The sequence below is a fragment of the Thunnus albacares genome, chromosome 1 (assembly GCF_914725855.1).
Source record: "Thunnus albacares chromosome 1, fThuAlb1.1, whole genome shotgun sequence".
NCBI classification, from domain to species: domain Eukaryota; kingdom Metazoa; phylum Chordata; class Actinopteri; order Scombriformes; family Scombridae; genus Thunnus; species Thunnus albacares.
In genome coordinates this window covers 22,558,906-22,579,693 of record NC_058106.1, presented here as the reverse complement: position 1 = coordinate 22,579,693, position 20,788 = coordinate 22,558,906, and the positions used below count along the sequence as shown (strand labels likewise).

Here is a 20,788-nt window from a genome sequence, read left to right as displayed (position 1 = left end):
TTATATGTATTTGTTTTGTAAATGAAGCTGAAAGAGATCACAATATCCCAAAACTATAAATCCAACCCCATAAATGGCTGAAATACGAAACACATACATTAGATAGCCACACAGTGACACAATAAATAACACATCTATGAGGACATAAAAAACTTGCTTTTACATTCATCCATCTTATGAAACATATTGTATAATGATTAATAATGACAGACGCAAAATAATAAGAAACATATTTTCTCTTGAATGCATTTTATTGATATTCATATATGTGCATTTATGGCTCATAGTTACAGTAAAAAAAAGGAGAAAAAAATGTACCAGACTGTTCTCCTGAAACAGTGACAGTAACTACAGTCAGTACAGTTACAGTATAATAAGTCTTCCTTCATACTGTAGGAAATACTATTATATCTATTGATTTCAAAGGAAGTAACATTACATATACTGTATATTCACTAGTCTTGACAACAATCAAGGAGTGCACAGACAATAATTTGTGCAGTAAAACTGTAAAAGTCAAGTAAACTCTATCTTAAGCTGCAGGAAGCAAGTTAAAGTATGTTTAAAAAGAGGAAATGTGCTACAGCAGCGGGTAATATAAAATGATATGTTTCCTCTCTACTGTGTAACTACAAATTGCAAGGATAGTTTTATAATTATCAATGATGAATGATATCAATTTCACTCTTACTAGGCCTGAGATACTTAAGATAACAGGGAAACATTTCTTTTTCAACACTGGTGGAACAAAAATGTACACAAACTTAATTTATGGTTAAATGTACAATTTCCTCAGATTTCCTCTAATACCTCTAACTAACAGACAGTTACTGTACTGTTCTCTTCGATCTGAATCCACAGATATTGAATCATATCAGAAACATGTACATTTCCATGACCTGTTGAGGTCTAACACTGGTTATCATTCATTCTCTGCATCATTCGGGTCAGATTCAGTGCTGCTTTTCAAGAAAGCTACTGATAATTATATCAAATAATCAAACCTATGATAATTGCCTGCAATCATTTAGTCACTAAAAAGAAAGGGGCAAATATAATAAAATAAACTTCTATACAGTTACACATGTATAAATATGTTGAACATTTACCAAGGTGGTAAATACAATATTTCAAAGTGCTGTGTATAATCAGGGCTATATTCACCTAAAAAAAAGTCAAGAAATCCACTTAATAAAGACACATAGTGAGTTTACTAAACATCCAACAACAGCATTCTTTTTGTACAATATAGCGTAAAGCTTCAGGTAAATGATTTTAATTAATTTAAGTAATTTCCAGTGCATCAGAGGGGTATCATGGGCAAAATATGATATGAGATGGTGGCAATTACAACATCAAATTTCTTCTATAACAGGCTGCAGAAGCAACCCAACAAACTCTGGATTCTTGTTTGTTGACCCCTTTCCTCCAACAGGATATGCGTTCAAATACACAGCTTATAGTATGTGACCTAAATTTGTTTTACTCTCCATTTTTTCACTCTCTGTAATATGTTCAACTGAAATCTGCAGGGATGTTCAGTTGCCTTGTGTTGTTGTTAAGATATTGTTTCATTACGTTTAGCTGCCATTAGATGGCAGCACTGTGATATTATTGCAAACCACAACATACTGCATTGTTCCTGTTAGATTACGGCATGAAAACCCCCCACCCCCCCCACCCCCCCACACCCCCACCCAAGGCTGCTCAACAAAGCAGTATAATTACACATAAATACAGCATACTCATGTGTCCTTGGTTGCACTCCATTCACCTCTGAGTTAGAAGTGATGTCTCCTCGACTTGAGAGAGTGTCTCCTCTTCCTCTTCCTGTGACACTGCTCCCTCCTCTCCGGCCAGGGGAAACCACTCTCAGCGGCCCTGTAGGCCTCATCGTACTCGTCACTGTCACTGTCCGCCTCAGCCACAGGGAAAACTCTGTCAGGGAAAACTTCTTTCAGCTTGGAGGTGAAGAACGCCTCCAAGCTGCGTCCTGCTTGGGCCACCTCAGAGTCAGGCTGTGGTCAGAGAGAGAAAGAGCTGTTACACACAGATCAGTGCAATTTAAGGTATGATCAATTTTAACTGAGATCAATTATAATCATGATAATGACTGTAATTTCAGTATGAGTAAAATGATATGTTGAATACACACAGAGGTCGTCAAATTTTAACTTACATAATTGAATTTAGCACAGTTGTGGAACATAAGACAGACATCAGCAACAAACTGGTCTGGCGAGTTATAATGTCGAGTATTCTTCTTGTTGAGTTTGGCCCTGACCACAGACAGGTCCATGGGCCTCTTGATGATCTGGTAGTAATGACGAGCCTGCATGAGAAAGCAGTTAAGTATCTGAGACTTTTATATAATCCACCCAGCCACTTTCATTTCCTCTAACTCATTCAAACTGAATTGCCTCGTAGATCTTTCTGCCTTCAAAATGCATCAAACAAATTGACGTAAATCAGGCCACTGCAGTTTGAAGAATATTACTGTACGTCCATGCTAACAGAGTCTTAATCTAAATCAGTCAATCCTTTTTCCTCCTGCTGATAAAATATTCCTTGTTAAATATGCTGATGGCTCAAACGATGATGGATCAGCGATGCACACACAAGTCTTGATAGTGTCATTGATAAACAATGGTTGCAATTTTAACCTCACTGGACTCAAGAGGAGGTTAGCTTTAAGGAATAGTTTTGGGAAATGCACTTATTCTCTTTCACTAGGCTTACGGATTGATATCACTCTCATGTCTGTACACTAAAAATTAAGTCGAAAGACCTTTGTTCCCTCCCATTGTTTCCTGTCTCTCTCTACACTCTTGATTGTCAATAAAGGCCAAGATGCCAAAAAACAATTTTGCAGCCAGTTAGCTTAACTTAGCACAAAGAAAAAGACTGGAAATAGAGAGAAACAGCTAGCCTGGTTCTGTGCAAATTTAAGAAAAACCACCTAAACCTCACCAATTAACATGTTATATCTTGTTTGTTTAATCAGGACAAAATCAAAGTTTAAAAATGACAGATTGCAGTTGCCTTTGTGCCTCTGTAAAACTGCAATCTTGGGCGGGACCAATGACTTCCTGGAGTGTTGTCATCACAACAACATTGCCAGGAAACCTGCAAAGACTACCCCTGTATCCAGTCTTTATGCTATGCTAAGCTAAACACCTGCTTGCTGTAGCTTCATATTCAAGGAACAGATACTAATGTATAAATCTTCTCATCCACTATAACTCTCAGCATGGAAATGAATAGGCATATTTCCCAAAACGCTTAATTATTTCTTTGAGTAGAGCTTGCTCGTTATCAATCCCTCTGAGCCCAAAATGAATAAAAAGTGTGTTGATGTAAGCAGAAACATGAGAAAAACTGTTCATGATGCTACTTTGCTACAGGCACAGTATAATGACAAATAAATGAGATAATGAAGGGGAGTTGGCTTTTACTGTAACTGGACTGTAAGAAAAGGGCGATCACTCACAAGTGGACTGACAGGCTCATGGAAGGGAGCACTCAGGATGTTACTGAAGATCAGAAGAGTCAGCCGCTCACATTTCTACAAACCAAACATGAAAGAAAAAAATCAGGAAATTCAATCACAGAAAACACTGAACATGTCCAGCACCACAACATCACCGCCATTATTAATGATGGTTAATAAATTTGACTTACTCTCTGGTCACATGCAGACAGTCCATGTGCCGATGTGTGTTCCCCCGACGTTCTCTCATTCTCACAGTCATACTGAACCTCTGGCTGCACAACATCTCTGCACAGGCTGCACACCCAGTCACCTCTGAGCAGGATAAGAAAGGTTAACAATAACAGCTTCACATAAACAGTTTAATAGGACATGAGAGGATTGCAGTGAACATTTGTATTTCAGGTGAGAACATAAGAAGCTTACGAAGGGAAGCTTAGTAGAGACGGGATATGACAAGACAGATGAAAGACTTTTGGGCAGCGATCACAGCACAGCAGGTCCCCGCCGATCAGACACACAGCGCAGAAGTCCTCATTCTCCATCTCTGCATTGTCCTGCTCAGGTTGGACTTCCTCCCTCCCCCTCTGCAGGACTGGGTTTGCGATTAGAAGCGGCCTCTGACTAGGTCCAATGTGGGACTCCTCTTCCAGGTCAGAGCGAAGCGGTTGTGGGTCGTCTGTTGTCAGTTCAGGTTCAGATTCAATGTCGAGTTCAGACTCCAAGGAGCCCTGAGAGTCCAGTGGCTGATCGGATACAACGTCAGAATCAGTTTCTGCCTGAAAACTGGGATCGTATTCAGGCTGGACATCTGACTCGGTTTCAGCATCGCCTGATTCTGCATCAGCGTCCAGCCCTTGGACATCCTCAGATCCCGCTCCTGCATCTGACTCTGGGTCTGCCTCATATTCAAGACTTGGCTCTGAATCCCCCACAATGTGAGTTTCCTCACGGGGCCCCATTGCCCCTGCAGCTGCTGATTTCTCCGCAGCCAGACATTCAAGTTCAGCCTCAGATGAAGACTCTGCGTTTAAGTCAGACTCTGGTGATGCATCTGAGTCTAGCTGTGTGTTACAGTCTGGATCTACCAGAGAAACAACTGCTACTTCTGAGACTGACCTGGGATCAGAGTCCGAGTCCAGATCAAGTGCAGAGCAACCCTGTGGCACATATTCAGGGTCAGTGGATGGCAGTGTAGATACTGTGCGAGTGCTGAGTCTTCCTCGGGTGTCAAACTCACTGCTGGTTATGTGTGTGGTAGACTGATTGCAAGTTTGTCGCTCTGCATATGGTGGCGCTGTGACTGAGTGTGTGGTCCTCATGGTCTCAGAGCCTCCAGTTATACCCTACATTTATAACAAGGAGAAGAGAGGAGAGGAGAGTTATTATTTTTGATATTTGATGCTGTCTAAAATCTATTTATAAAACCTCTTAACAGCATGTTAACTAGAATATTCAGTGATTTCTAAGATGTATGAAATAAAATAATAATTTGTAGCAATCACCCCAACACTGTAGGAAACAATTTACATCATCTACGGGGGATGAAACCCTGAAATCATTTTTGTATTGATCTAAACTGCCTTCCAAGACCAAACAAGAATAATTTGCAAATGTGTAAACCTTATGTATCATTTGAAAGCACTTTTTTTTCTGTTAACAAAAGAAGCAACAGTTCTCAAATGTTGAATGTTGTCTCATCGCAAGATCATCGCAGACAGTTCCTGATTAAAATCAGGAACTGTCTGATCAAAAATAAGTAAACGAGAATGTAACTTTTAATGTCAACAATTTTCGATATTCAAAAGTAGTTTTTTTACTTCAAAAAGTATTGAACTTGGTCAGCTCTCAGCATGACATGGGTATTTCATAATATGATGTCATGTCACTTAAAAGCACATTTTGACAGGGATGAAAAAATATTGCCTTTAATTGAAAAAAATACTACTTCAATATACTTCAATAATCATATCTTTAGTGTTTTTCTGTTAAAATATATGAAAAATCAGGCCAGTGCACAAGTGCCTTAAACCTGCATTCTCTTGAAATGGCCAGCAGGCGGTGACTCCACCGGCTCCAAAAAAGAAGTCTGTTTGTATAGAAGTCTATGAGAAAACGACCCTACTTCTTTTATTACCTCAGTAAACACTTTCCTAATGGGTTTATGGTCTCAATCGCTAGTTTCAAGTCTTCTTCAATACAGCATGATGTTCATATTGTAAATTATGGCTCCATTTAGAGTAAAATAGACGATCAAGCAGGGTATGCTTCAGAGCGTTGCAACTTTATGATTGACAAGTCGCTACCACGGGGGTGCATGAGGTGCTGTATTTGGACCCTGGAGAGCTCCTCCCCAGCTCCACACTCTCGTCCAAATATGGTCACTTCTCATCACAAAATGCCAAACTCCAGGCTTTGAAACAGGAGTCCGCAAACTCCCATGACGTCATGGTGGCTACGTCCATTATTTTTACACAGTCTATGGTTTACCCCTTAGCCCCACTCACTGAATGATTGCTGATTACAATACAAGATTGTAAAACCAAGTCCTATGAGCTCAGTAAATTCAAATGATCTTAATCTTGCCTTTACTGTATAAAAATTAATAAGATATACTTACATCATGCCAGGTCCTCTGCTGCAGCAAACTTTCACTCTTCTCTGTCGTGCTGGCAGGTAAAGGGTCACTCTGCCGTCTTCCATGTGGAGGGAGTTGAGACACAAGGATTTTGAGGCGCTCTAAGCAAACCATTGGAACCCTGGGCCTTCCCAAGTCCTTCTGAACATCTATGTTGCTTTAGAGGCAAGCAGACAACAAATAATGAAAACTACAACTTATTTTCATGACTTTTTTTTTGCACAGACAGATGTTTTTACAATACGTACCTGTTGTGACTGTTTCGTGACACCCTGCACTTTTCCTTGGCTTCATAGTCAATCTCTTCATTTACATAAGTAAAACAGTGATCTATTAAAGAGGAAGATGTATTGTATGATGCATGTAATCACAAACTCTGTATTTTGTTTAATCAAAGATGTAAGTAAATGGTTGAAAGCAATTCTCCAGCACCTGGCTCTGTCTTATAGGACAGTAATGGAGACCGGTAGCCTCTGGAGGGGGCCATGTCAAACGAAGTTTCCTTGACAACACAAAGCACGCCATCTGAAGCTCTCCTCTGCCTGGGATCCTTACCAGCAAACTAGGAACAAAACAGACATCATGTAAAACTTGTATTACTGTAAAAACTTCTCAGGCTGAGAAGAACTTGCCTTTACTCATAACATGACCACAGTGGGAGGGTTTCATCCAAACACTGACTTGTAAAGGGTTTTGTAGGTGGTTATAGAAGCATGTTATCTTTCAAATTAAGTATTAAAATACAAACATTGCCAAAACTGGAGCCACTACTACTCGTTTTCCCCTGACTGAAGTGTTATAAAATATATATTTGGATCAAATCTGAAGCTAAAGGCAGATTTCATTCTCAACCTCAGACACAGCAGTTGAGAAAACAAACTCACCACAAGGTCTCTTTAGTGGCTGTTCTGGAGCTTACAATCACATGAGCTTCATTGGCAAATGGAGTTTGTCCAGCTGTCATGAAATTATAGATGTTCAAATTTCCATTTTTCTCGTCTTTATTATTTAACATGGACAAGAAGACCTTAAAGTGGTCAGAAAATATCGAAATTTGAACATCTACAAGTCCATGACAACTGAGCAAGTTCTGTCAACTACTGCGAGTTTACTTTTGGAATATCTGCTCTCTCTGTGGGAATCACCTCTATTCTTCCTGACAGCAGAGCTTCAGTTCCTCCCCATGCATGATTATATTTTGATACCTTATGTGCAGCTCCTGCTTCCAGGCTGGGAGTGCATCCTGTGGGCCTTTCAGTGTAAGGCCTGGTGGATGGGGCTGCCAGTTCTGCCGGGATGCTCTGGGAGCGTCTCTTCCTCCTCGCGCACACTGAACTAGGGCTGAGCCTGCTGCTCTGTACGTCAGATCCACACTCGTGGGCTGTCATGGACACCTCCAGGGACGTGGATCTCTGTCAGGAGCAGAAAACATACAAAATTGAGCAGCGGTTTCAAGCTGTATCACGTGCACAGATGCACCTGTTCATGCCCTTAACAACAGAGAGGAGAGAGAAGGAGCACACAGGAAACAACCTTGAGTGTCACTTAGGCACACATACGGACGCACACACACACACAGGCACACACTAAATTAACAAAAACATCACTCAGAGCCTATTCTAAGACTAATTCAAAACAACTCAATCCTTATAAACATGGCTGCATATATTACTGTTATTGTACAGGCAATGAAAGGATTGGTTACAACACCAATTATCATATGTAAATATACCATTCGGGTTGCAGTGTGGCCCTTTGATTAAGCCAACTGCAAATCACTTATTACTCCACTCTCCTCCTCCTCAATTTAATTAATGCAAGTATCCCAAAAAGCTCCTTTACACACATCAGCCTTGTCTTCAGCTAATGTAAGCAGGAGGGCTGACAAATCATTTCACACCAGTTCTTTTAAAGCGTCCCCTCTTTTTTCTTTTTTCTTTTTCTAGTGTACGATCATACATATTCAGGCCAGGCTGACAACAGAGCATGTGCTCTTAAGTATCATGCGATTAAAACACTTACCTGATCCATGCCCCTCGGGAGAGGTACGCAAGATTGTGACTGTGGAGGAAAATAGACTATAATCCTTCTCTCTGGAACAATGGGGGTGGGGGGTGTTGGAATTTATCTCAGAGCGCTAACCAGAGCTGAAATCAAACTGGCAGCTCCCACTATTCCCTTAGCGACTCATTAATGACAGGTTAAGTACATACAGTAAATGACTGCACCCAAGTGGTTTCATGTCATTTTCAGATGATGTGACTTGAAAACGTAAAGACAATAGATATTTGTGTTTGTAATCGGACATTTTGAGGATTTTTAGAGAGGCGATTATGCGGTTGTTCAAATCTCTGACATGAAGTATGATTATGTTGAACAGTGCTCTCCTGGTTTCTAGGATGCTTTGCTATAAACAGCTCAACTTTAATTGTCAGAGCAGCTCTTTGTTTTCCTGTCACCCTTTCTTCATAAAAGAAGAAGCATTTTTCTGTTGTACCATCTGTTTTCAGACTAGCTGTCATCTGTGGGAAGTCATCATTCTGGCATTAAAATAAACAGTTTTCTTTTAGTTTCGGTCGTTAATGGATTATAATTAATAGTGAACATATAGTCCTGCCTTGGATTCAACACTCTCTTTTTTTCAGAAATAAATAAAATAACTGCTTCCCATAAATATAACATTTTCTTACTGGCTTTGTGTTGACTTAAATGGCATTTGTCACTTAATGGTACTATTTCCAAATTAGGCTTTGTTGCCTATTAATCAGCCTGTCTTGTTGCTTGTGTTTTCTCAGGAAGTGTTTGAATTTCTGTGTTTCATAGGAAATGAGCTTGAACCTGACCGATGCACTGTGGTTTTGAGAGGTGTTTGTAAACAGAGTTCTGTGGTTTTTACCATATCATGAGATGTGAGCTGTGTTGAAACTTCTTGTGCCCATAGAAACTTTGCAGAACCACGTGTGAAATGAAAAATTGAAGACCAAGGTACAGAAAGTCCCACCGCATGCCTTACTTTGATCTCACAGCAGCTGCTGTTGCCAAATTTTTAAATGATGTTCATAACTATGCTGCTTCACTACATGACTATGAAATTTTATTCCAACCAGAACAATGTATTTTATATACTGATGTGCTGTTAAGTACAGCCTGACCAATCTGCAGGGCATATATTGGCTAAATGAGAAATTACAGTACATGAATATTTTACAGGCTGAATTTATCCCTTATTTTTCTTGTTAAATGCATTTTTGTTGTATTAGTTTTGCTAATTTTAGGTGTCTATAATAATTTTATTCCCAGCAAAGATACATATATAACTGTTACAAATATTACTATATGTCTGCCAAAACAAACTTGAGAGATCCTTGCCAAAACAATTTTTAATGGTAGCTAAAAAATAGATTTATTGCCAATATCCAGTATCAGTCAAGCTGTTTTGTTAACTTAATCTCTCACCCTGCCATCTCTGTGGTCTCTGAGCATCAGTGTAGGTCTTGTCCTCTCTTTTCTCAGCTCTGCTGCTGGAGAAAATTGGAAGTGATGTTGCTGTTGGACAGGACTTTGCTCCCTCCTGTTCTGCTGCAGCTCCTCATCCAGTAGCTCTCTACGTTCAACCGCTGCTGTTTGTCCGCGAGTCTCCTCAACTCTGCATCTTTCCTCCCAGTTCTCTTCAGTCATCACATCTCGGTCCACAGCTGTGTGACTGAGCTCCTGCTGCAGAGCTGTGCTAGTGGGCACCTTCCCCTGACGCTGGCCATGCATTTGGCCCCGGCCTGGCCTGCTACGGTCTGCACTTGGCTGAGCCTGGCTGTCTGATAGAGCTTCCCTCTGGTGTTGGTGATAGAGATAAGATTTAGTCTGAGACAGGGGCTGGGAGGCAGCGGCTTGTGGCTGGGATGAGGATGCACGACTGCAATTGAGCTGGATCATCGCGACAGGGGATGATTGTGAGGATGGTTGTAAGGCTGAGGAGCTGTTTGGGTCCCAGCACCTCTGGAGCTGCTGGTTCTGGTGCAGGGAGGCAGCGAGAAGGGTGGGCTGAACACAGCTGGAGTTGTAAATTGTGGCTCCCAGCTGGCTTTTGTCCAGTCTGGGCAGATCTGGCTGAGAGGGAATACCATGCAGGCAACACATCTGGGACTCATAGCAGGTCTGGTACCCACAGCCTGACTCTAGTCCTCTGTGACACACAGACGGCAGAGCCAAGCAGGTGATAGGCTGCGGCCTCAGAATACTGGAGCAGGCCAAACCCTGAGGGTAGGTGAAGTTTCCTCCCTCAACAGTCAGTTGGCCTGCAGAGCAACAGTCACATTAAGAGCTGTGTTCAAAAACAACATGGCATAGGTCATGCATAAAATAATATTAATAGTAATAACTACATTGTATAAAGTCCTGTTGAATGGGTAGGGATCTCCTTTTGCAAAAAAAAATATTAATAGGATACTGAAAACAAAATCAGAAACACTGACAATTTCATCATAAACATTTTTAAAAACCTTTAAGAAATTCACTGAATTCTGTCATGCAAAACATTTCATTTTTTTATTCTAATGCATTACTTCGATTTTGATTGGTGAGAATTCATCATGTAGTATTGTAATATTCCAGCTTGCTTCAACGACATTCATTTTACCTAAAGAGGAAATCTGCTTCGTCCAGTAACTAGCATCCCAGTTGAATTTGATCTTCACGGGACTCCAAGAGTCGGGGTGAAGTGATGGCTCAAGCAGTTGCTGCATCTGGAGTGAAATCTGAAAGAAGAATATATATTTTCTATATTGCATTTCAGAGACTTCTGTATTCAAATGTCATCACTGACTTCCATAGTAAAATTACGGATGAGCATTCAACACACACCTGGAAAGACAATGATTTATGATTTTCGTTGAAACTCAAGCCACTGGGATCAAACGCCAATAATACAGATATCTAACATTCAACTTTAGGTTAAAAGAGTAGTCGCACTTTAGTACTGCACTTCCATAAAGTACAAGAGACAACTTTAAAAGAGAATTCTCAAAATTGAAGCAGAGAAGCAAAGATATTCTAACTTTTTGTCCCTCATGTGGATCAAGTTCCATAAAAACCAGACAACAGTGTTTTCAACACTGACAAAGGTCCTCCAGAGATATAGAATACATTGTAAAACAGGCTGAGTAGTACTCTGTGTGGCTAGTAAACTGACCTTTATGAGTATAAATGGTGGAGTTCCCCTTTAAAAATAAACCTACACTTAGTCCATTTGACGTGTGCTAAAACAGCAGGCTTAACAATCCCTTTAACTGACTTCACGTAACTACTAATGAGGAATAAAAAAGAGGCACTGGGTTTTTTTTCTTCTTCCCCACAGAAATGAATTACTGCTTCCTCATAGGACTGTGTGTGTTACAGTAAGACACTGGCCATCTGTTGACTGGCCTGTCAGCATACCAGTGCCCTGCTGAAGAGCACCGGGCCTCTGCAATGGTGAGTTGTAGCCCAGGTGATGAACTTCTGCACATGGTCCAGCTGGCCACACATCTCTATTGCCCCCTGCAGCTGGTCCTCCAGACGCTGCTGGAAGTCCTCTGAGATTTTCTGCAAGAACCAATAAAATGCATACAGTTATGTGTAATCACTGGCACACACAGAGAGTCATGACTAGACTGTGGACTAATCAATGGCTCTGTGTTTTTTTTGACAGATATAGTTCCTGAGATGTTGGATTAAGCAGCTTTGACAGATTACTTTGGACTCGCATTTGCTTGCTTTCAAGACTGATTGCATCACAACGGTTACTGATTCTTTACATTCAGATTCACGACTGGCTGAACAATAAGAAAGAAAGAAAGAGAGACAGTAATTACCTCCAGTTGCTCTATTAATAGGTTGGCTCGTTTGTTAAGCTCATTCATCATAATCATCTTTGCCATTTTAATCTGGTTCTCCGCCTTCCTGTGTGCAATCTTTACTCCATGAACTCTACAAAGACAGAAAAGAGAAAATAAATGTCTCACTCCTAGCAGAAAAATCTCAGATGCAGAAGATTTTAGCACCATTCCAGACATTAATTTATGCATTAGTTTTCTATATTCAACACTGTTCAATTTTTGAGTTTTTGTGACAGATGCTGCTCAGATTTAAGTATTTTTTTGAGTCTAAACCAACCTGTCCTCTATCTGCTTGGCATTGTTCTCCACTGCAGACCTCCTCTCCTCCACCTGCACCATCAGGCTCTCAAACAACCACTGCTGATCCTGCAGGGCCTTCCCAATCTGCACCACCCTGAACATGAGAGGCACAAGATCACAGCATCAGCCAGATAGAAAGTTCATTAATTTATTCCTCGAAGAACACCGGAATTAAATTTGTTTCTCCTGGGGACAAGACATTATGCAGGTGACCTTAGAGGCAACTACTGTACTATAACATCACAGAAAACAAAAGTGTATGAATACTTAAAAGGCATTAGGCGGGCCAAGGGTAGTGTATGCAGATAGTGATGATAAAAGTGACAGGGCGTTTAGAGAGTGCTGTTGCTCAGAGGAAGTTTTTAACCTGTGGTTAGCCCTTCTCGGCAGTGTCCTTGTGCTGGGTGTCAGAGGACTGACCTGTGGTTTTTGTGGGAGGACAGGTGACAGCTGCTGCAGCACAGAAGGTCACATGACTCACAAAACAGCTCCAAGGGCTCCTGTCTGTGAGAGTGGCACATGAGGAGGGAACAAGGATACGACCCCGGGCCTAAAAAACAGACGGGGGGGAGGGGAGGGAGGAAGGAAGGAGAGAGCGTTGAGTATTAGCAACAGTCGACAAGCAATTCACACCCACAGCTAGAAGAGCGCCATAAGTGTGCAGCGTGTAAGCAAAAGCTGAGAACACATTTGGGGAGAACACATGCTTGTACTGGTACTATTTTAAGCATATTTGAAAAAGTGAAAAAAGCTTTATAATGTCTCTGGATCTTGAGGGGCTCAGTCAGAAAAATTACCCCGATGACATCATTGTGGTGTCAGCAAAGGTTATCTGCTTAGGCTTGGAGTGTACAAAACTGTAACAGAAAACCCCTTTACAAACTTGGGACAAAGACTTTGAATGACAAAGACATTTACCAGGCAGGGAGGCTCTAAACTAAAGACACTACTGAGTCACATTATGGGAAATGTGTTTTTGGGGTTTGACCTAAAGCTGATACTAAAAGTCAGGATATTTCAGGCTCTGCCACTGGCCATTTTGGCCATTCTTTTAAAAATCTGTCTCTTGCAAGTCGGAACATTATTGAAGTGCAATACCAAAATCGCTGGAGCACCCTGTAAAAACCGATGGTCTATTTTTGATTGCTAGAACCTTGCAAGGAATTTGGACATTAAATTTTCAAGGATTTATTACATGCTTGGATTGCTAGACTATACTTTGAAGATATGTAGACAGCATGTTTTTAAGGTTTCAGTTGTATAATCTGCCAGGAATTGTACCTGGACATTTTTTTTCCACAGGGGTTTGTTAAAATGACTGAAAGGCAAAGGTCTAATCTATTGATACACTTATTACATGTTTAAAATCATGAAACTTTTCACAGTATAAGCAGTCTGTGACACTTCTATATGGTGAAGAATCCCACAGGCAAAACAGTAGGTGGGTAAAAGTAAAATGATGATTTATATTGGCATGCATGTAATATTAAGGCTGGCCTTGATCTGTACTTTGATGCAAGGATGATACAATTGTGGGAAATTAGGCTGCAAGTTGAGGTTGCAGGGGGACCGTTTAAAAGAGTATTGAGTGACCAAGATGTGAGTGCATAATATTTCAGTGCTGTCCAATCCATTTTTGATGCAACAGCAACCACACACATACCAAGGCACACACTCAAAAACATCTTTCACACCTTTTTAAATAGGTCACTGTAGAAACTGTTGGCCCACAGAACGTTAATCTAACAATAGCTGGTTAAGGCTAATGAACGCAGCCCTACTGCTCTCTGCTGGCCGCCTCACCTCAACCAACCCCCCTCCTGCCTGTATATGGCTGCTTATCACAGATCTGTGGTAGAGAGCTGAGCATCATCCTGTGTGCAGAAAACCCAACGTGACTGACCACATCCTGTCTATAAGCGCAGTCACACTGCTTTTCTCACAAATATACAAACCAAACAGTAACACTCCCACATCACAATAAAGCATCTACGGTCCTTTTATTATGATTTGATAACTAGTGCTGAGAAGATCTGCAAAAGCAGCTGGGTACAAAGCTGCCACACATACTGGAGGGTCTTTAAATAGCAACACACTAATATTAGAAAAAATTAAATCATGCAGGCCCCTAAGAATCTGGGCCACGTGTTAAATAAAGGTGCAATAAAACAGGGATCTCCAGGAACGATTATCAACCATCGTTGCCATCATGCATAATTCATTGCAATGGTTCCTACTGACACATGATTAACAAACAGACAGGGCACAAGAAAGAAAACAAAGCAGTTGTCTCAGATGACAAGGGGAGAGACAGACTGTACAGCCCCACTAATAATCTGTCATACTGGCCTGGAGAGTGGAGGTAACACACTCTTGAAGTATGTAAATAGCCATGCTTGCCTTGTCCAGTCGGAGGCAGGGAGCTGGAGCCTCTCTGGTGCATGTCGGGACACTGGGCAGCACTGGGCCTCTGTTGTTGGTGCAAGTCTGTGTACTGGGAAGTTGAAGTGGCTCTCTGATGCTGATGTGCATCTGTGCACTGGTAACACAACCACTTGTTGCAGAGTGTACACAGGCTCTGTGCAAGTGTTGGCTCTGAACACTCTGAGCAGCTCTGATAGACACACAAAGAATAACCTCGTGTTGAAAATATAGTATACACTGAACACACACACACACAGGGCCAAGTGATAAAAAGAGGAGGTGGCATATGTCAGAAACATACGTGTTCGCACCTTACTTTGGGCTAGATCACACCCCAGAGAGTTGTTGTTTTCTTTGCTCATGCATGCCTCGGAGACTTTCAGAAGCATATGAGTGAAACCTCACCGTGATAAAACTGAACTTGTGCAGGAGCATTGTTGGTGTACTATAATTTAGAAACTGATTTAATTTTTCAACCATAAGCATTTCAACATTATGATGTCAAACATTAAAAACAGAGGATATAAATTCTGTTCAAATAAGAAATCAAAGAATAATTTTTCATAGTCATTATCAAAAAAGTAGTCCCTGGTGTTTACATCTGAGTTTGTTATAAAAGCAGTAAAAGAGAACAAAAGCTGTCACCAGAAATCTTGTAAGATGATGCACAGTAAAGTCATTTTCACCTAAGTTATACTTCATTACTCCCTGTGGAGAAATTCATCCTCTGCAGTTGAGCAGCACCCAACTCCAGTTTTAAACACTGTGCCTTTTTAAAGGGCAACAACAGGGGTTTTCCTAATATCTGACTAGTTTGACGGGGTGAGAAGGGACCAACACAAACATAAGAAGCATGCAAACTTCACACAAAAAGGCCCCAGTTTGCCCTGAAGGGGTTCAAGCACAGGATCAACAGTGCAAAATTAAGAAACTGCTGCACAAAAAGAAACAACCTCTAGTTGTGTCAGAAAAAAAGAGTGTTAAAATCAAGATAGGAAACAACGCTAAAATAAATACCTTACCTTGTCCATTTCAGTGCCTTGGAGAGTGGAGTCGCCTTCTCAGTGGGAGGGAGAGGAGAGGAGAGCGAGCAGTCTGACGCCTCAGCAACAGAAACACTGAGGTTTCTACCTGAGGCAGGAAGCAGTGCGCACCGAGAGGTGGCCTCAGAGGAGACGGCTTACATGACAGCCTCACTGTGCTCTCTCCTCCCCCAGTTCATCCATGTGTAGGACCCCCTCGCTGCAGCGGAGGAGAGGAGTGTCACATTCAAATTCATCCCCTGCTCGCTGGTGCAGCCACCAAAAAAGGGAGAAAATCTAATCCTTTTTTTTTAAATAAGCCTGTGCATAATAATTGGGAATTAGGGAGATAAGATAATTATTTTTTTGTAGGGCAAAATATCCCCGGAAGCGCTTTCCAAAATGAAGGAAGGAAGACCAAGTGACCTACAATGAGGAAGGAGGGAAGAATTGTACTGTAAGCACTGTTAAGGTCTTTAGAGCAAGCAGTGTGAGGCAGGACTAGGTGATGTGAGGCTCAGGTTGTTTTGGGCTATACTGGGCTGGCTGTGGCCTTCTTCCTCATCCCTTTGTCAGCACGAGGAGGGGACAGGTCCCAGCGGAGCTGCACGCTAACGTAGCACACCAAAACCGGGTCAGGCTCTGATAAGCTCCAGATGGGACTAGGCTACACTCCTGTAATTCCCTCTAACACTGTGAAATCAATTAAGATTTTCAAACAGCACGTTAGAGAAAATGAACAGCAAATACCATAAGAGCAAAAAAAATGAGCTAATTGTAAAATCTAGACACAGAGAGGATAATGCTACGATACTCTGACTGTATATCTGCAAAACACGCAACTGTTCTCTTTTGCAGATGAAACTTGAAAAAAGGAACAGGGAACAGGACACTGTTATAACCAGTCGAAACTTAAAGCACACACCCACCATCAAATATAGCCCAAAATCAAACCGCTGTGACATCGAAGCTGTGAGCAAGTCTGCCTGACAACAACCCCTGCAGCCTGACCTACAAATCTGACAACTTTCTCATCCTTGGGTGCTTCAGTGGGGAGCTTAGAGCAATCCCATTCCCCATTGTGCACTCAAAGACCCAATTTGAAACACAATTAGTCAGTCGTAGTGCACGCTGCCTCCTGTTCACTCAGCTCTGTAGCATCTTCAGACTGCGCACATACTTTCACTGCACTCTCCATGCATTTATCTTTCAAACAGAAACCTCCCGCCAGCTTCCCTGCACAGCTAAGTGAACCTGGCACCAGTTATGCATGCCATCTCAAGAGATGTCACAATAATAGAAACCTGCGCAGTGATCTCTCCCTTGAAAGTACCCCTATGTAACATCTATTAACATTAGGTTGATGAGATCACAGAGGAAGCAGGATTATCTTCAACCAGTCTTAAAATATTAAGACATTTTACCATTTTTCTCCTCAGACAACTCACTTTCTGTTCTGCCAAGGAATTCATCCACAGAAAAGAGTCTTCACTAGTCTTCTGCTTATCAGTTTAAATTGTAAAGAAATCCTTACTGAATGATAATAACTCCTGGTGACCGACTTGGCTCAAGATGTCAGCTTCGGTCACTGTAAGTTTAACACAGAAACTGGACTGTTATGAGATGTTTTCACTAAATATTTTGTACTCATGGGGTGCTTGAACTGCTACAGCTGATGGGATCTCACCATGCCTCCTGTCAAACGGTTAAAGCAGATCCACTTGCTTGTCCTGCTTGTTACTGCAGCTTCACTTTCTTTGTTGTGACACCTCACTCTTGTGCATTCAGAGATCTTCTATTTTAAAACTTAGTATAACCTGCATCATGCAGTTAAAAGAGCCATTTATTGTTTGGCTACTGGAGGCCAGAAGAAGTTTAACACAAGCTGAGACACACAGCTCTGACATATTCTCGCTCTTATAAAGATCCCCTCCAGACATGTATTAAGACATATAAAAATACTCTGCTTTGAACAATAATGTGTGTCTGATATGTTTTTTCCACAAAAAAGTATAATTACTACGTTTAAATCCTTAAAATTACATTACATCCTTCTTTCTCAATAAAAACTCTCAGAATCTATGAATCTATGAAGATGCAAATATTGTTCATTTAAAAAACGTAACTGCTGGACACAAGATGTCTCCTACTTCACTGTAAAGACTATTACCAGTGTTTGTGCACTGGAGGCTTCAAGTTTCCACATCACACTTGGGTAAGTTGAATATTGGACCAGGATTGGCATCAAAATTAGTTGTGATGTCACAAATCCTGCTCGTAGGCCTGCCCCTTAGAACTGGATTTTCAGTGAGCTCAGAGAAACTTTCCACTTTCGGCAGATAAATATGAAAACAGCCTTCTAGTGTGAAACTCTGCACAAACATCATTCTGCACAATGAAGCTCAAATATCCAACTGAACAAACAAGAAGAAATTTTTTTTTTTGAGCGGACGGGGACTTGAAGTTATTTTAAAGTCAGCTAACGTGTGAGTAAACAATTACATATTTGCACATCCTGCAAACTAGCAGAAGTGTGGGCCATGAAACTGAAACAATGAGATATAAAGATTCAAAGAGCAGCAGAGTCAGATAATTTTTCTCTTTTGTCTATGTTTTTGTCACTGTGAGTAATATTTTTCACATTATTTGTAGCAATTTACTCATATATTGATATAAAAAGTAGTGATGAATGCAGAGTTAATTTAGCTTTTTGCAAGTTCATTTCTAAAAATGTAACTACAATCTGTGCCAATATTTTACCTGCTGCCAAACAAAACTGTTAATTATCAATGAAAATACATAAAACAGATGGCAGGCATTTTGATATTTAATAAGAGAACAATTTTAGCTTATCGCTGATATAGATCAGTATCGGTGTACATGTGGGCCGTATGGAACAACAAATGACATTACAGACATACCAGATGTGTCTCCAGTCCATCCACCAGCGAGCACTGGCATGTTGAGATGTCCCTCTCAGTACATATCATGGTCAAAATTATTTAATAACCAAATCTAAAGGATCCTAAAATATGTTTAGATTATGTGTAATGTTAAATAAATTAAGGAAATATTGACCAATATACAATTACATTTTTTTATTCCTAAACATCGATATTAGTATCAGATATTCTTGAACTCTTCTGAACAGATTTGAAGGATGATTCTTGTGTTTTTTAGACTACATATCTTTAAATTTGAATTTTCAACATTTTTATAAACATATAAATAAAATATAATAAACTTATTTAGTATTTCTACACCAGAATTTTTACTATTTCACAGGCTTTTTTTCACAGGGAATGTGGACTCAGTCAAAAAATCATAACATGCAGACTATATTGCTGGTGCAGCCATAATTTACAGGCATGTCTTTGCAAACTTTCCCCTGATAATATCTGCCACATTCAAGACTTTCTACTGTGATTGTGAAGTTTAGAGGAAGCTTTAACTCAGGCTCATCTTCATTTTTGCAACCATCATCATTTATGGTGTCACTGTCAGAGGCTTATTTATCACTATACAACAATACATCCCTGTATGAATACAGTGTTGTGTCTTATTACTCACTGTTAAGATGTGGGAATTAGGGATTTCCAGTGATTTTCCTTATGGCACGTTCATGTTCCACCTGTTCATAAACGTGTCAGTCTGACAGCACTTTATTAATGCGTCCTCGTTTAATAACAACAAGGGTGTCAGTCAGAGCTGCAGAGTGCCTGCCCCCGCATCCTCTGCGTTTCATTGGCAGCTTCACCTCCAGCGCATCACTGAGCGTGATATTATTTTTTAGAAAGTGCGCATGAGATTACGCCCCTATCATGGCATCGTGCGTGGTGCAATCCAAAACACAAGAGGACAGTCTGCAAACACAAAGTCGGCACGCACGGACAGCACGCAGTACAAAGCATCTAGAAACTGTGTGTATACATATATATATATGTCAAGTGCACATCTCATGCAAAACCAATAAGTAGACATCAGTGTGAGCGCGTGTGAGGATGTTTTCAGTCCAGAGGAGACGAGTCTGTCTGCGGAGCAACTTCTGCTGTCAGCCTGTCAATCATGTCAGCTGTCCTGCGCTATGTGTCTGTCTACAGTGAGAGGGTTTTTTTTTTTACCTTGACCCGTGCAGCTCCGAGTGTCGGTCCCCCCATCGGATGTCGCTCTTTGGCCCGGCCAAATTTTGGAGCTTGCAAGTCTCGCAGTTAATCGTGAGATTTTATAGTCATGCAATACTTCTGACGTTTCTCAAAGCTGTAGCGTGACACTGTATTCTTATAAAGTTTAGAAGAATGGCTTTATGTATAGTATTCATATCTTTTGATAAATAAAAGTTGCAATACTATAATGAGAAAATTCTCTATTTTAGCTAAAAGTTGTATTAAAAAAATACTTACTAAGCAAAAAAATAGTGTGACGTTATTATATATCATATTAATGAATTGGATAATATTACTGATGCATTGACATATAAGCAACATTTTAATGTCGTTTAATGTGCTATGTGACAATTAATCATATTTTATATGCTTATTACAGGTTTTAATCTTGTGCAAAGCAACCAGTAACTATAGCTGTCAAATAAATGTAGTGGGATAAAAAGTACATTAGTATGTTAACCTCTGAAAATGGGGTGAAGTATGGAATAATGGAATAATGTTAAATAATATAGTACAAGTAGCTCAAAATTGTACTTAAGTACAGTAAATGTACTTGGTAACCTTCCACCTGCTCCTGCAGGTAAGAAATCACATCAGACAGGTGCATTACCTACTGCTGACACATTATTAAAGACTAAATATATGTGAATGATTCACATCTACTGTCATATTTTATACCAAGACATGGACTGAAACAATCATCACAGAAAACAAAAAGTCTAGAAATTTCCTATTGGCATCAAATTACAGGAAATTTCAAAACAATTAAAAAAAATAAATGACAGTCAGGAGGAGAAGGTTTACCATTTTCTTGAGTCAAGTTACCACATGTAACTTTTTTTTTTCTTTTTTTGATAAAAAGAGCAGCATTCAATCATTTT

At 40.4% G+C, this 20,788-nt stretch overlaps 1 protein-coding gene across 2 annotated transcripts; it reads right to left on the bottom strand.

Annotated features, from left to right (window-relative positions):
• Positions 1 to 246: 246 nt before the first annotated feature.
• Positions 247 to 19,944, bottom strand: trim66 (tripartite motif containing 66). Of its 2 annotated transcripts, none has more exons than XM_044350182.1 (18): positions 19,866 to 19,944; positions 15,745 to 15,964; positions 14,699 to 14,912; positions 12,719 to 12,848; positions 12,276 to 12,392; positions 11,975 to 12,089; positions 11,559 to 11,705; positions 10,762 to 10,879; positions 9,585 to 10,420; positions 7,334 to 7,540; positions 6,561 to 6,690; positions 6,377 to 6,458; positions 6,111 to 6,285; positions 3,917 to 4,836; positions 3,682 to 3,805; positions 3,491 to 3,565; positions 2,180 to 2,332; positions 247 to 2,018 (listed from the first exon to the last, which is right to left on the bottom strand). In XM_044350182.1, exons 2-18 carry the CDS (start codon positions 15,751 to 15,753, stop codon positions 1,782 to 1,784), a joined length of 3,789 nt encoding a protein of 1,262 aa, XP_044206117.1. In that variant the 5' UTR covers positions 15,754 to 15,964; positions 19,866 to 19,944; the 3' UTR covers positions 247 to 1,781. The 2 variants fall into 2 exon arrangements, with proteins under 2 accessions (XP_044206117.1, XP_044206107.1); XM_044350172.1 differs by lacking the exon at positions 19,866 to 19,944 and adding an exon at positions 19,315 to 19,820.
• Positions 19,945 to 20,788: the final 844 nt, after the last annotated feature.